Source organism: Microplitis mediator, chromosome 5 (assembly GCF_029852145.1).
Source record: "Microplitis mediator isolate UGA2020A chromosome 5, iyMicMedi2.1, whole genome shotgun sequence".
NCBI lineage: Eukaryota > Metazoa > Arthropoda > Insecta > Hymenoptera > Braconidae > Microplitis > Microplitis mediator.
The window spans coordinates 8,347,738-8,365,556 of NC_079973.1; the positions used below are offsets into that span (position 1 = coordinate 8,347,738).

Genomic DNA, 17,819 nt, shown 5'->3' on the forward strand with positions numbered 1-17,819 from the left:
TCTCTGCATGTTCAATTGTATTTTAATTTATTTTCTTGCATATTCTGATGGTCTATTATTTTCTAAAGTAATATATGAAGTTTATGGATAATAAAGTGATGGGTTTTTACATTTCTTTTTTAAAATTTAACTTTTTATTTTACATTTAATGATTTTAATGATGAAAATTTGTTTTCATGCTCGTACTCGGGAAGAAATAGTTCAAATTCACGGAGAATGAATTTTTTAATTATTTAGATCTACACGGAAAGAAAATTATGGAAACGGTTCACATAATTCTATAAAATTTTTTCCTATACCACTATAGCAATTATGACTATAAATTATGGGAGCAGTTCTTATGATTGTAGGAATGTTTCCCATAATTATAGAAACAGTTCCTATAATTATGGGAATGCTACCCATGACATTATAGGAATGGTTCCTATAATTTATAGGAATTGTTCCTATAATATTATGGGAATCATTCCCATAATATATAGGAATGAACCCTATAGTTTATCGAAATCATTCCCATAAATTATAAGAACCATTCCCATAACGTTATAGGAATGGTTTCCATAATATTATAGGAATGGTTCCCATAATATTATAGGAATGGTTCCCATAATATTATAGGAATGGTTCCCATAATATTATAGGAATGGTTCCCATAATATTATAGGAATGGTTCCCATAATATTATAGGAATGGTTCCCATTATGCTCTTGGAACAGTTCCTATAATTATGGGAATGGTTTCTATAATTTATAGGAATTGTTCCTATAATATTATGGAAATCATTCTCATAATATATAGGAATGAACCCTTTATTTTATAGGAATCATTCCCATAAATTATAGGAACCATTTCCATAATATTATAAGAATGGTTCCTATAATATTATGAAAATGCACTGTAAAAAATTTGCGGAGTGAATGCGGATTAAATCCGGACCGGAGTGAATTGAATGTAAAAACAAAAATTCAAAAATTGAGAAAAAAATTCGTATTTGGCAAAAGCATTCAAATTTTTAACAAACTTTTATTTTTTTAACAAATTTAGCTTCAAAGAAGCTTCATTCAAATCTCCCCATATCATGAAGGAAATTTCTACACTATTTTGTAAAAATTTTTTATGACATTATGGGAATGGTTCCCATAACATTATAGAAATAGTTCCCATACCATTATGGGACTAGTACGTTCGTACGTACGTATGTATGTATGTAAATATTCATAACTCTTGAACGGATGAACTGATTTTGATCTTTGAGGTGTCATTCGACGCGGCTTATTAATATCTTGAAGCCGTAAAAATTTGAACTTAATCGGTAGGGTGCGTTCAGAGATATTTCAAAAATAAAATTTTTTCAAAAATGTTTTATTTGGATAACTTTTAATTTGCTCGATGGATTGATTCCAAAATCTAATCAGCTCTAAAACTTTATAAGCCGCGTCGAATGCCACCAAAAAAATCAAAATCGGTTCATTCGTTTAAGAGAAACCGTTGACGAAAGGAATCAAAAAAAAATTTTTTTTTGGTTTTTTTGAAATTTCTCAAAAACGACTTGATAAATCAATTTCAAAATTTGATCAGCTTTAGAACTTGATAAAACACGTCGATTGCCGCCTCAACCGTCCTAATCGGTCAATTCGTTCACGAGATATCGTTGATTAAAAAAATAGTGAAAACCGTTTTTTTTCGGATATCTACAAAAAAATTGAATCATTCGATTTCAAAATTTAATCAGCTCTAGAACTTAATAAAACGGGTCGATTGCCGCCTCAACCATCAAAATCGGTTAATTCGTTCGCGAGATATCGTGGGAGAAAAAAATGCTGAAAAATGTTTTTTTTGAAAACAATGGCATCCAAAAGTATTATCGAGCTCGAAGAGCTCGAAAATGTACTCACAATAATGTTTGCGAGCTCAACGAGCTCGAAAACAGCGGGAAGTTTTGGGGCTGGCCCGTAGGATTAACCGATAGACCGATTTTTTTTTAATGTTTCTATTCATAAATAACTTTTTAAAACACTTTATTTCATACGATAAATTGTATTGACCCAAAGTAAATGTATTATTTATCAAAACTCAATTATGTTATAGAAAAATAATCTACGTACACGATAAGATAAGAGATTATAATTTTAATTTACTTTGAAATTTCAAATACTTGTAGGAAATGAGTCATAAATGAAAAGACTTGAATAAGATTTTAAATAATATTAGAATGGCAAACAAGTAAAAAAAAAAAATGATTACTAAGGCACGTATAAAACATGTTCATCAAGTGGAATCTTTGAATTAATTAAATAGAAGCATTAGAAATTGCGTTAAACTAAAAATAATTTACTCCAGCAAGGTATTCGAAAGCTTAAATAAAGTATTACAAAAGCAATTTTTTTTTACTCTTATAAGTATGAAGATGAACAACAATAACATTGTATTCAATGAGCGTTAACATTTTTTCAGTGTCTACTTACTTAAATCTAATTGTTATATAAATAGAATAATGAAATAAATTTGTATAAAATATTTATACATCAATGGAATTAAAATTAAAGATTTAAGAAGTTATTGAATAATAAGCTGTGTATCTTTTTTTTATGAAAAGGACAATTTTTTTGTTTGCGTTAAAAAGAAAAAGCTTCTACCACGATTGTTATTCTAATTCGACGTTTTTTTTAGTCATTAGCCCTTCGTTTTTCTTGTGCTTGGTGAATAAGCATCCGTAGATAGCAGATTGCCAGAGTGCAGTAATTCTACATTATTTCTTTTCTCACCGGTTTTTTTTTAGCTCTTTACTCTTTTTACTTTATATATATATACACCGTTCTTTTCTTACCGTTTTTTTTTTCAGTTTTTTTCGTTTTTACTTTACTTGTCAAGACTTCTACGGAATCTCATTAAAACTATCTGAACATAAATGAAAAATTTTTTTTTATTTTCTTAGCAGATATTATTCTTTTCTTAATCTTATTTTTATGTCAGTAAAATAATAAAAGAATGGCAACATAGGGTTAAAGATAATTTAATAGTACATTGTGTAACAAGGAATGAAATAAGATGATTTCAAACCAGGGTGAAGTTGGCATCCCAAACTGTAGACGAGAGTTGATATCACCAGCAGTCTGAAATCGTTTTTTATCTTGTGTTGCACATTATATATTTTTCAGGATTGCCTGCATTGGAACAAGTTTCAGTGTCAGCAGTCAGTTACAAACAAATTAATTTAAGACCAATGGCGTGATCAAGCGTAAATTGTGATTTGCAATTTATGATTAAACAGAAACAAATATTTTATTTAGCTAAAGTCAAGAGAGACACGGACTTTCAGCGGCAAAAACATTAATTAACTCTTCCCAAAAGACGCGACAAATTTGTTTGTGCCCACTGATTGAAGGCATACGCAACTTACGTATTTGCTATTATTTGTCCGTCACATTAAGCTGAAATTAGCTCGTTTCGACTGGCTGTACAGACGCTGAAATTTAAGGTTTCGATACTACACGGAAAAAAATTTACTGTTGCTACAACCGGAGGCATTCATGTTGCAGCAATAGTATTAATGTGTACATTTAACATTTATTCTGTTAAATCAACACAAAAAACTGTTAAATATTGAACACAAAAATTTTTAACACTAAGTTTTCTGACGCAATGACACAAAATTTTTTACTGTGTAACTATATTTTACTATTAAGTCGCAATAACAGTATTAATCCTGTTGCTACAACAGGATTTTTTCCTGTAGCTGCGACATGAATGCCTCCTGTTGCAGTGACAGTAAATTTTTTTCCGCGTAGTTTCATGGAAAAGTTTTTCTTAAGTCAATAAATATGTACTTTTTTTTTCGATGTTTTAATAAAAATAATTTCATTTAAAAAAAAAACATACATTCTAAGAGGGTATTAAAAAATTGTTTTCTATTTTAATTAATGTTAATTGTTATTTTTAATGAAAGTTAATTACTAATTTGAATAATTTATTTTATCAAGAAATTCATGCCATTTTCTTGTCCAAATTTCGGCGGCTTCATGTTTTTCACTATTACTCATACTACTATAAATTATAGAATTAAGAGCTAGTTGTTTTAATGCTCTGATATCTGCATCCCTTGACATCATTCCCACAAAGGCTTCATAAAAATCATAACTGAGTGCTTTTGAGCCCCACAAACCTGGATCGTCATTTGAAATAACAACAGGAAATCCTTCTGCGAAGAGAATACTTGCTGGATGATTCCGGAGATCTCTAACCAATCCTAATACTTGATTTGAAATAGGGCAAATTTCAATAGCTATTTTTTTTTCCATTATTATTTTTAAAACTTGTGGATGCTTCAAAAGTGCATAACCATGTCCAATTCGTGTGGTATTTAATAATACAGCGTCCAATAAATTTTTATCAGATTTTAAACCAAACCAATCTGTTTCACCGGCATGGAAAAAGAAATTAACTTCATTGGTCAAACGTTGAAGTTTATCTACATATAAATTTAGTGGGTTTCCTTTGTCTTCTTGGCCGACGAGATCAAACCCAGCAAAGAAATTTGGGAAAGTTCTTTTCATTTCAATTGTCATGTTAATATACTCATCCAAGTCTGATACAGACATTATTCTTAGTGGTGCAAATATTATTTTTACACCAATGAAATCTGGGTAATCTTTGATAAATCTAAAAAAAAAAAGTTTTATCAATGGTAGTCTGATTTTTATTGTTTTTTTATTAAAGTATTTTTAACACGGAAAAAAATAATTAATATGCTGCTTGTGACAATGGTAGTGCGTTCATTGATTCTATATTGATGATCATTTAATTACTTAATATTAAGTATTTATTTAGAGATAGCATAAAGAAATAACAAGAACAAAACAAAGAAACTTTTGTGTACTTTAAAAGAATAAAAACTCATTAATAACAAAAATTAATTATAAGTTTCAAGTACAATCTTATCTTTTATATTAATTAATAACATTGTTCTATTGAATTTCTTCTATAGATTAGTGTCAAAACAAAAAAAAAAAAAAATGTTAATTAAAAAGATTTTTTGATTTTACACTAGGGTGACCCAAAACAACCGACTAATTTTTTTTTCGAGACTCTTATGAAAATTTGTTGGCTTACGATGTTTTAAGAAGTCTCTCCAAAAATCAGCTTGATAAAAAATTTAGAAGAAGTCACTCACGAATTTTTAAAATATCAAAAATGATCGAAATTCGGATTTTTTGTTTCTCAATTTTTTCTTCCTCGTGGCAGCAATAGTTTATATTTGTAAAGTCATGACTATGCTGAAAATTTCAGCCCAGTATTTAAATATTCAAACGGCGCTCAAGAATTTTAAATATTAACTGATAATAAGTAACTAATACTTTGAATTAGTTTTTGAATTTTTTTATAACTCAATTATTGTCATTTCACTGAAATATAACTTTTGCATAACCGAAAATATACAGTCTTAAACAATACAATTGGGTAAGTTTTGAATAAGCAAAAAGACCAAAAAATTGAATTTAAAAAATAAAAAAGTATGGAAGTAACTTATTATTTCTATTTCTAAGGTTATATTTTTATTTATTATGACATAAATTGATGGTGAAAAAATTGAGAAGCTTTATTACTAATATTCAAGGGTCGCTCGAAAACGTCCAAGAGACAGTACTCGGAAACATTCAAAATTCTTGAGTGACGATTAAATATTTTAATTTTGGGCAGAAATTTTCACCGTAGTCATGATTTAATAAATATAAACTATAGCTGCCATGAGAAAGAAGAAATTAAGAACACAAAAATTCGAATTTCGATCATTTTTTATATTTTCAAAATTCGCGAGCGACCTTTTCAAAATTTTTTATCGAGCTGATTTTTGGAGAGGCTTCTTAAAACATCTTAAATCAACAAATTTTTGTAAGAGACTCAAAAAAAAAAAAAAGTTGGTTTTTTTGGATCACCCTATTATACACTTTCATCGGAACAAAGTTTCAGAATTTCTACAGTCAGTTAAAACAAGTTAATTGCAGGCTAATGCCACGAGCTACTATTAGCGAATGAGTAAATTGGGAATCCCTTAAATCACAAGGCAAAAACTACTATCATGTTTCTATCCGTTATAAGTTTAATTCAATGTTTATGTCAGCCCAATTACTTTGTCAATTGTTTTGTTCGTTAATTTAGCTTACTTATTTTATTCTCATAAGTGATTATTCTACCCATGCTATTAAATTTAATTAAAATTAATTAACATAAATAAAAAAAACAATATTTATGTGGCCCGTTTTTTTTTTTTATTCAATTGTGAATTACAATTCACAATTGACGCATACGTTAATAGTCTTCCTCCTCCCACCATAAGCTTTAAATTGTCTTGTTTCTGGTTGGCTGCTGACAATGAAATTTTGGCACCAATACAGGTAATCATGAAAAATATAGTGTATGACACAAGAGAAGAAATAATTTCAGACTTCGGGTGATATTAACCAAATTCACTTTAGTCAGAAAAAAATTTTATTTCAGCCCTTGTACAACATCATATTTAGGACTAGAATATTGCATGGCAAGGAAAGAAACAGGACGATTTCAGACCAATATGAAGTTAGGCCGAACTATAGGTGAGGGCTGACATCACCCCAAGTCTGAGATCGTCTTGTTTTTTTCATATATTAAAATATAGTACAGACTAAACTTAATATATAATGAAATTCTGTAAAAATATATCGAATGATTCTTACCTGTCAGTAACTTCTTTGTAAATTCGTACAACGTCAATTGGACTGTATTGAGTCCCATTCAATTCATAAAGCGGTGGTAAAGTTGAGCGCAATTCTAAATATAAAATATTGTCTTCGTATAATTCTTTAAGTCCCTGATAAAAATGATCTTCATAAACTGGTCTATATGTTAACATTGGTGTTATTAGAATAAATATACTCATGAATTTATTCCATGCAGAATTAACGTCAGGATACATAATATCTGGATTATTAGTCATCATTGAAAATTCTTTCTGAATTCGTAAATTTATTTCAGTTGCAACAGTTTCATTTTTACGAAGTTCTTTAAGTAACTGCCAATCACAATCGTTTGTGGGTGTATCGAAAAATTTTAATTGTAATTTTTCAGCTTGATTGCAAATATATAAATTATCCCGATATGTTACATTGTGGTATAACCAATCTTCTGAAACTATTGCTGTATCATGCGCATGAAGTACTGCACCTTTAGGCATTTTTTTTATAATATCAAATAATTTTGATTTATTGATTTCATTTCGTACTTCAATAAAATTTTTTGCTGGAAAAAATTTAGCCCGACCTTCAAATGCTAAAAAATAATTTTTAAAATATACAAAAATAAGATTAAAGATTGCATTAAATATTTATTTTATGAAAAAAGAAAACAAAGTCTAGTATTTAAATTAAACATTCACTTTATAAAACGCTAAAAAAATTTGTTTTGCTACATAAGTGATATTTTCAATTGTATATTCAAACTCAAAAAATTAAATAATAGAAACTGCTATTTACTTATGGTAAAATTTCTACCATCAATCCGATAGTAGTGAATATTATCTAGATGATTGTATAAATCATCTCGATTGTAATATTCACCATATTTATAATAATTGTTACGATCCTGTATGTTAACTACAGTTAATTATCATTATTATTCTAAATAGTTATATTTATAATCCAGATGATAACAGTTACCATCAGAAATTATAATAGTTACAAGGTTCAAAAAATATTAAATGTTAATAACGACCAAATTTTATTTATTACTCAGTACTTTAATGATTCTTATTTTGATGAGCATACTCAATCATTCAAAGATATTGACAGAAGCTCTCTCGCTTGGAAATGTTTATTTTACGCTGACCTAGACGACTGTACGGTAACTTATTTCAAAATTTTAAACAATAAAATGTACATTACTAAATTATTGATTCGAATAGAAAACATTTGTTTACAATTTGAAAGTAAAATTAAAAAGGGCTAGTACGCCAATCAAGAGTTTATAATATAAATAATTTTAATACTTGTATTTTAACTTTTAAAAAATTGTCATTTTCTTGTAAAAATTTTGTAAATAAAACTTAAGTACGTTTCTCATCATATTTGTATTCGATAATTTACAATTTTGCAGCAGTACTTAAAAATTATTGAATTTTCGATCAATTTTTTCATTGCAATCAATAATATTAATTACCATCCTTGATAGTAACTGTTATCATCCTGATAGTAACTGTTACGAAATTTATTGCAGAAGTAAATATTATCATCCTTATAGTAAATATTACCATCCTTGATAGTAACTGTTATCTTCCTGATGGTAATTGTTACCATCCTGATAGTAACTGTTACGAAATTTATTGCAGAAGTAAATATTACCATCCTGATAGTAACTGTTATCATCCTGATGGTAATTGTTACCATCCTGATAGTAACTGTTACGAAATTTATTGCAGAATTAAATATTATCATCCTGATAATTTTATTAAAAAAAATTATAACACTAACTATTTTTGTATTGAATAATGTTCCAATCATCCTAGATAATTGGAATAAAAAATTTAGCATAACAAATACAATTATTTAATTTTCTGAGTGCATAAAAGCAAATCAAAATTATAATTTATAGTACATTTGATTGTTTAAATGGCAATATTTATGCCGATATGGTACATGTTTTTATTTTTTTCTTGTACAAGTCTTCAGGAAAAAATTACAGCTTATTCCGGTTAGTAACATTTTCTAGCTTAAAGTTTTGGTATCAAGTAGATAAAGCTACTGATCTCTTTAAGAGAGCACTAGTATTTTTTCTTTATCATTCTCAAGTGAGCGAACATGGCTATCTTTATTGTACTTGTAAAATAAAGGAAAACTTTGTCCACTTTTTTCTCTTTAACAAATATAAATTTTCAAAAAATAAAAACGTAAATTGCTAGATTATAAAGTAATGTATATAGAGATTCGTTCTTTATTTTAGGTTTAAAGTTTGTTTGAGAGAAAAACTTGTACCAAAATAACTAGAAACCGGGTTTAAGATTTTTTTCTTGGGGCTTAAATAACTTTCAGTAAAAGATTTTTTTTTTATTAGTCAATAAAAGAGTAATTCATTGATGCATATGGATGAAAAACAAATATTGAATTTAAAATTAGAATAATTAGGAAAAGTTGCTCAAGTGAAGTTAAAAAAATGGAATTTTTGTAAACATATAAAATTAAAAAATGATTTTTTTCAACTAATTATTATAAGGTCCAACGTTCATTGAAGTTGATAATCAATTAAAATCAATCAAAAAACAGTTGAAGAGATACCGAAAAATTAAATTTTACAAAAACTAAACGTTGATTTATTGCAGTTTTCTAAAATATCACAAAAACTCATGATTTTATTTTCGATAAATTATTTTGATTGTCGTAAGTTCAAAAAAATTGGTCAATTTGAGACTATCGCATTCCGTTTAAAGAACTTAATTTGCACAGTATTAGCTGAATAGAACTGACAAAGGCCAAGCAATAATAAATATTGATTTCAACCAATTTTGATAGATCATCAAATTTAATAATTAAAATGAAAGTTCAAATAGAAGCTGACCTAATTATAATTTGAAGAATTAATTGCTAATTTAATTTCAAGAAGTTAATATCGTATACTAAGTTTTATTTTACTAATTCATTTAAATTTCATTGACAAATTAAAACAAAATTCAATTTTTCAATATTTAAAAAAAAAAAGAGTTTTGAAGAAATTAAAGCGATATTGAAAATTCCTATATTAGTTTATCCGGATAATTAATAGTACATTTTTAAGAAGAAAACGATGACTGTAAACAACATTTTTTTTAAATTTTCCGTTTTCAAGCTTTGACGAATCTGAACATATTAGTCATAAAAAGATTATATTTTAATAGCAACAGTAGTTAAAAAAAAAAAAAAAAAAAAAATTAGAATATAAGTATTTACTAATATATTGTCACTTCTATTATCTCTATTAAAGATAAGAGAGCAAATACGATAAGTAATCGAATACTTAAAGAAATTTGACAATTGAATAGTGTCAGATTTCTTCATTGCAATTGTTATGTAGAATAAATATTAAGAAAAAAAAAAATCAGATCAGTGACATTAATCTATTGACTTATTTATTTATCGATTATTTACATGATTATGAAATTGACAGTTTCAAGAATGCAGCTTACAATATCGTCGATATTAAAATAACGTGCATCGAAAATTATTAAAAAAAAAGTTCCGGAATTTCAATAGAAAAATCCTCTTGACTAATAACAATTGAAATTATGGTTTGTTAATATTTATATTACAACAATCAAAACATTTAGTATTTTTGTCGAATATGATGTTTACATGCTCTATCTACGTTATGATACAATTTATATATATTTAATAAAATTATTTTTTAAATTATAAATAATACTTATGAGATTTCTTCGGATAAAACTACATGCATAAATAATTATTTGTTTTGTTTACATACCATCATCGATTTCTTTTCTTTTTAATGTTAATAATAAATCGTTTGCTAAACGTTCTTTCGGATCAAGTGACAAATTGCCACCAAGTGAATTTTTTTCTTCTTCAGTTATAAGCGCGGCACGTTTGGTCCAATAATCTTGATCATTACATTCTGCAGTAATAATGGAAATGATCAATTGAACCAATAAATTTACAATCACAAAAGAGCCTTTCATTGCTTAGTAGATACTTTGATTAGTTCAAAATTTTAACATATAAATTGGTTCAAATTTCTCTAAATAATTACTATAAAAAAAAAAATAAATAAAAAATAAAAAACAAACAAACGACAGCACTTATATATGAAACAGATAGTCTATTGATAAATTTGTAAGCTATCACGAACAATGATAATAAGAATGGTATTTACTGATAAATGAGCGCTTACTGGCTAAGTGAACCGTTTACTAGCTAACTAGACAATGTGTTCAATTCTCAACTTCCAAGTACAGTACTATTTATACTTATTCAGTGTATGTATCTTATATTAATGACTGTTACGGGGAACCAATCGAAACAACACCAAGTGTCACGTGTTTTAAATAGCTTCAAGATACTATGATTTTAAATAAATATTCTATTGTAATATAAACAATTCGTATTATTAGTTTTTTTTTTTCAGATGTTTACATAAAAAATATTTTATTAATGGATAATAGTTATATTTGAATAGTGATTGAACCAGAATTTATAATTTAAAAAATTGATCATTTAAAATATAAAAATACTTTGAGAAAACACAAGTTGTGTAGAAATAAGAAAAGGGAGGGGATAACGTGATTTTAGCTTCAGGATGAAAACGGGTCTGAGATGCAAAAAAAAAAGAGCATATTTTTGTGACTTTTTTTTTTCAGAGTACCTTCGATATTAAAATTCTTAAAATTAGTGACATTATTAAGCATGATTCCAAGAATATTCTGCTAAATTTTCATAAAAAAATATTGAAAAATAAGCCAGTGGTAGTGAGGAGAACCGAGTCACCCAAAAAAAGTCTCCATGCCGTAGGCAGGATAACTCATAACCCATATAACTGCCTCATCTGAAATCAAAAAACCAAAATGATTTCTTTAGTACATAAGTTTATCTTGGATTTGAACGAAGGAATAAACAAAATATTCATGTTTGAATTTTTGGTAAAGGTGCAATGAAAAAAACTCTGATTTTTGCCAAAAATTGTTCGTTTTGTTTAATAAAAAAATAAGTAGTTATTGAAAACAAAAAAAATCCTTCGTTCGGATCTAAAATAAACTTATGTACACGGAGAAAAAAAAGTAGTAAATTTTACTAAAAAATATGAGAATAATTACTAAATTTAGATATTAATCTTGAAACACATGATTTATAACCCGAAAAATTCATAAACAGATAAGTATATTTTACAAGTCGTATAGGAATTTCTCATATACTGATTTTAAAGTACTTATTATATCGTATAGTAAAATTTATATGTCAAATATGAAGTATTGAAAATCCGGTTATTAATAGTTACAACTCGTTTAGTATTTTCTTATATACTGGTTATGGAAAATCTACTATATTGCATATTAATTTTTAGTTATATTTTGTAATTTTTATTATTTAAATATGGAATGAAATATAAACTGCATTAGTAAACTTGACTATATATTTAGTATATTTTACTATCCCGTTTAGTAAATTTTACTATATTAAAATGGAAATAAATAAAATTAAATTTTTAGAAGCTTTTAACTTTTTATTATTATTGCTATCATTTTGATTATTATTGTTATTTATGTGATCTGATATTCTCCCTGAATAATTGAGTACAAAAATTAATCTAATATTTTCTTCTTATTTTTAGTAAATATTTTATTCTCTTAAAAATAATATTAAGTGTAAGTTTGGAATGTATGTTTTCTCTTGGAGGAAAAGTAAATCAGTTTGAACTGAATTTTTATGACCTTAGGTACTTGGATCGGTCAAAGGACATCTTTGACGTCATGAGGCCCAAGTGCTGTATGATTGTAAGGTAATGTGTTTTATCTTCAAGATGAATATAGATATATATATTTTATTTATTGTTGAGAAGAAGGAGAGGTTGTTAGGCCTCACTGTAAAATAGTTTTAGAAAATAAGTTACAGTCTTAAAGATAGGGGAGACCGGGGTGCTATGGCCCCCTGGGGCACCACCGCCCCCCTCGAAAATTTGGTAAAATAGTAATTTTCGATACGTATGCAGAACGGTAGGGATTCTGATGGGTTTAAGTGACGTCACGAGTTTGAGGCTATGGGCGCATTCTTATCAAGACCGAGTAAGTTATCCGGTTGAGCGAAGCGATCGGTCAAATAATGTTATCTCTGATTTTTTAAAGACATTTTAGGATGATCTGCGATATCTGGGTCATAATGAACCACTTGAAAAACAATTTGCTACGGAAAAATTATTTTTTTTCTTAACTAAAATGAATTTGAAAAATTTATTGATTAAAGCTCTTTTAGGTCAATAGATTACATTGTGGTTAAAATAAAATTTCAATAAAACTGGTTATATCAGCTAAATAAAATTTTTTCTTAATAAATTTGAAGTCCATGGGATTATAAAGGTACAGAAATAGTCTATTTGTGCTTAAAATCTTTTTTTTAAATAAAAAAGCAAGATTTTTTTTAAGTTCTTTTTGGAGAAAGGCCGTCGTGCCCCAGAAAAAATTTTTTTTTTGAGTTTTGGTAAAATCTTAATGGATTTGGTTAAGAAAGAACCAAATTAGGTTGACCTATAGATTAAAAGCCATAAACAATAATTACCGGTTTAAGGGGGCCGTCGTGCCCCGGTCTCCCCTATTACTCTTGAGTAAAGACACTTCTCTACGCAAATCTTTTAACAAAGAAAATTAAGTTTATAAAATATATTTTATTTTAAATAAAATTCCATAGCCTATCTAAACATCATCTGTATTGCTGTTGGTGTCGATTTTCATTTTCAAAATATCATTTGTTTTAACCGAGATTCAAATCCTGATCTCCCGCGCACGAGTTCTTTCCTACACTGATAGAAAATTTATATTGGCTCAAGAAATATTTTCTTGAGCCAAGAATTTATTTCTGAAGAAAACCAGTTGTCTTGCTTCAAGAAATTCTTGTCTTGATTTAGATTTTCTTGGCTCTATAGATTTTGTATCTTCGATGGATAACTCTCGTGTCTTGACCCGAAACTATATTATCTTCAATCGATACTATCGAATTCTTCAAGCAAGACCACTTGTCTTTAACTAAAAATGTCGTATTATTATTTTAAGAACTTTAAATTTTTGGTTCAAGTAATAATTCCTTGATGGAAGATGTTTTTAAAGTAATGAAAAAAAAAATTTTTTTAAAAATAAATTTCTACTTTAACATATCTGAAGTAAATGAATGTAGTCCTAAAAAATCACTTTAAAACTTTTTATTTTTAAAATAAAAAAAAAAGTTTTTTTTCAAGCTGAGCAAATTGATATCTTGATTTAAAAATCGCGCCATTCTCGAAACGAGTCTGTAATGTCTTAAACCTACATTTTGCCTATCTTAATCCAAGAGCAAGAAATTCTTGAGCGAAATATGTCAGAATTTTGTTTCAAAACAAAAAAGGCTTCATCGAAAAATCAAATTCTCAAACAAAGAATTTTTTTTTTCTATCCGAGAATTTCAATTTTTTGGTTCAAGGACTTATTTCTTGAATTAAAACAATTGAAAATTTTGAAACAAGAACCACATTTTGAAGAAAAAATTTTTCTTGAATCAATATAGTTTTTCTATCAGTGTATATATCTGACGGCCCAATGTCTCCATTGGACAAAGGTTTCCGAACTTGTAATACATATTTTTATATGCTATCTCCACCAACTTTTAATTTTATCTATACATAGTAGAATTTACTATATAGAGAGTAAAAAAATATAATCGTGTGAGCAAAAAATACATTACGCATAATAATTTTTAATATCTGCTTATGTAATAATTGCCAACCAGTAAATTTTACTACAATATTGTAATTTTTACTCTATATTTCTTTCTTCGTGTATGAATCCCGAATTTTTTATGAATTGTGTAAGTTTTCATCAATACATATTTTATTACGTGTGTATATTTTCGTTTCTAACTATGTTTACTCAAAGTCAGTTTATCAATCCGAGATTTTAGTAATACGTGATTAACTTAGTACTGCTTGTACATTTATATATAAATATATAAGTATATTAACAATATTTCAATCGCGGATTAAGAATCTTGGATTGAAAAACTGATTTTCAACCTTATTACTTAGTAAAAATGAAAAAGAGCCGCATTTGATTTAAACTAAGCGCGAGCTAGCGAAAAGTCTGGGAGATGCTGAAAATTTTCGAAAACTCTACCTTTCATTCTGGCTGCCAGATAGCATTTATTTAAAGTTACTACCATGTAAGCTATTTTGAAACTATAACATACTTTGGATGAAATGGAAAAAAATACCTTTGTTTTTATTACAAACTTTGGTGTATTTCCATTTACGCCTACGAAGTTTAGAAGAAAAATAAACTTTATATGACATCCCGGGTCAAAAATAAAACTTGATTCAGGCTCGCTTCGCCTTATTTTCTTTTGAAATTATCGATTTGCCGACGTTTTTTTGATAAGATCTCGACTTTTTCGACTTAAATTTAATTTTTTTCAACTTTTTGAACTTTTTTCATCTTAGTTCCAACTTATTCGTCTTTACTTTGAGCACGATAGTCATTCACATTACTTTAGACTTGCTAAACCAAGTCGAAAAAAAGTCATTTATTCGCCTTACTTTCGCCTTAATATATAAAAATTATTTCACCTTAGTTCTGACTTTTTCGACTTATAATTTAAGTCGAATAAGTCTACATCAAGTCAGTTTCGACTTGATTTAGACTTTTTCGCCTTTCATTTTAAGTCGAATAAGTCTAAACCAAGTCAATTTCGACTTGATTTAAACTTTTTCGTCTTAAATCGTGACTAAGTAAGTCAGTTAAGTCTAAACCAAGGCGAAAACTTAGTATATTTCATACCTCCGTAAAAAAAGTCGAGTTTGTCTTGTGAAAAACGGCTCCAAATTTCGACTTGGTAAACCAAGTCTAAATCAAGTTTTATTTTTGACCCGGGATACGTTTTCAGAGTGAAATAACATTGATAACAATTACTCAATCAACCAACGTTTCGTTCTTCCTAAAACCTTTATTCCGGGGAAAAATGATAAACCGTCATATATAGTTATATTGAATTTTAACGAATTCTTTATGATAACAACTTTTGAGTGAAGTCACAGTGTGGAGATGCGCGAATCTTTTAAAATTTCGGGTGGGTTATAAGTTAGTCGTAAAATAATAATAAGTCATAATAATAATAATTGTACAACCTTTGACAACCTTTGACAACCTTTACGATTAAAACGGTACTGCTCAGGTCTGGTTTAATCGTATTTATTTTCCGAAACCGTCATCTACGTTCAAAACAGGTCTCGTTTTAGGCGGTAAATGAGACTTCAAAGGGTTTTTGAAAACTTCTACGATCAAAACAGACCTGAGATTTCGACTCGGGGGAATACTTTTCAGTCTATTAAAATTAAATACATATTAGCTTTGAAATTTTATCATTGCTTGCATTGGCAGCTGTTATATTAATAAATTAACATCTAAATGATAAATCTACTAATACTGAATGATATGACTGAACTTTCGAAAGCTATAAATATGATTGACAAATCTGAAAAATGAAGAAGAGTTTATCATATATGAACTTGAAATATAAATAAAAAAATTTTTCTGATTACTTAATTCAATTGATTATTCTAATCTATATTATGATGAGGTTTATGCGATATGATTGATTACTTGACAGTATAAAATTAGTATGATACCATGTATGGAAATATGAAAAGAGAAAAAAAAAGTAAATAAGTAATTTATTCGTCTGGCGGGACACAACCGTCATCTAGTGGCTTGCAACCGACGCTGCGTAACCGTTCAAAGGCTATGACGAAGTGCCTCAAGCGGAATGAATATTTCATGGAGTAGCCATCATGGAAAACCACAGCTACCCATTCTCTATTTCACTTTTCCATCTCTTCTTTCCACTCTTCCTCTCTTTTTTCAGTCTAGTCTATTCTAAATGTAAAGTAACTATCAAAGAATTTTCAATTCCCATTGAAAATATATTGAGTACTTTGACAAATTCGTACTCACTCCAGATTCACTACCGACTTTTTACAGTGTATAATTTCGCTCCGCGGATTTTTTTTTACAGCTAATATTTTCCGAAATACCCCTTTAGAGTGAATTTCACTCCGAGGGGATTAAATTTTAATTTTCCTATATCAAATTTTATATACGGAGAGAAATGTACAGCAACAATTACAGTATATTATAAATCATACTCATACATTACAGTACATTATAAATCAAATCACACTCATATAAATTATGGTAACCATCCCTATCTATGGGGGTTTCATTTTTTTACGATATCGGAATCGTTCCTAATAAGATTATTAATTTATTTATTTGATTATAGGACAACCTGGATAGCAAAATGACGTGTTGATGAGTTCTAAATGAGTTCCTATTTATGATTTGGAAGTCTCATCTACATCTTAAAGAAGTCTTTAAGAAGTTCTCAAGATGTTGAATGAGCCACCTAGCGAACTCAGTAAGACGTCTTTAAGAAGAGTTCTCAAAGAGTTCTTTTTTTAAATGTATGATTTCCCGATACAATAATTTTTGACGAGTATCATAAATAAGGATAGAAATAAAAATATGAAAAAAGAAAAAGTATAGGGAGCCCGGGGCACGAAGGCCCCCTTAAGCCGGTTTTTTCTTTTTGTTGCTTTTAACCATCAAATTCATTTATTTTCCGTCTATTTCGGAAGAATCAGTCGAAATTTTGCAAAAAATCGAAAAAAAAATTTTTTTTCTGGGGCACGAAGGCCCCTTCCCCAAAAAGTTATAAAAATTTTTTTTTTTACTTTCCGTCAAGTTATGACCTCTATAATGTTTTTGTCATATTTTATGCCAATGTGTGGTATATGAGGTAAAATGGACCACTCGGAAAAACAAGTTATAACGAAAAAATGATTTTTTTTTTCATATTCCGTCAAGTTATGACCTTTATAATGTTTTTATCATATTTTATTCAAATGTGTGGTATATGGGGTAAAATGGACCACTCGGAAAAAAAAGTTGTAACGAAAAAATTAACTTGATAGAAAATTAAAAAAAACAAATTTTATTCATTATAATTTTTTTTTCGAGTGGTCCATTTTACCCCACATATCACATATTGGCCTAAAATATGATAAAAACATTATAG

The 17,819-nt window shown here is 27.9% G+C and overlaps 2 protein-coding genes across 3 annotated transcripts in view; one reads left to right on the forward strand and one right to left on the reverse strand.

Annotated features, from left to right (window-relative positions):
* The window catches only part of LOC130667862 (protein cueball-like), a 99,060-nt gene that overhangs the window by 13,609 nt on the left and 67,632 nt on the right, over nt 1-17,819 (forward strand). The window lies entirely within an intron of this gene.
* Nucleotides 3,812-10,977, reverse strand: LOC130667860 (adenosine deaminase 2-like). Of its 2 annotated transcripts, none has more exons than XM_057469732.1 (4): nt 10,906-10,977; nt 10,480-10,763; nt 6,711-7,302; nt 3,812-4,659 (listed from the first exon to the last, which is right to left on the reverse strand). In XM_057469732.1, the coding sequence occupies exons 2-4, from the start codon at nt 10,691-10,693 to the stop codon at nt 3,954-3,956; spliced, it is 1,512 nt and encodes a 503-aa protein (XP_057325715.1). In that variant the 5' UTR covers nt 10,694-10,763; nt 10,906-10,977; the 3' UTR covers nt 3,812-3,953. The 2 variants fall into 2 exon arrangements, with proteins under 2 accessions (XP_057325715.1, XP_057325716.1); XM_057469733.1 differs by having other exon boundaries at nt 10,888-10,970.

Coding starts and splice junctions, on each gene's coding strand:
- LOC130667860 (XM_057469732.1), bottom strand. CDS start 10,693: ATGAAAGGCTCTTTTGTGATTGTAAATTTATTGGTTCAATTGATCATT. Junction 7,303..10,479: donor AAGAAAAGAAATCGATGATG/GTATGTAAACAA, acceptor ATTATTTTTTAG/CATTTGAAGGTCGGGCTAAA. Junction 4,660..6,710: donor TACAAAGAAGTTACTGACAG/GTAAGAATCATT, acceptor TTTTTTTTTTAG/ATTTATCAAAGATTACCCAG.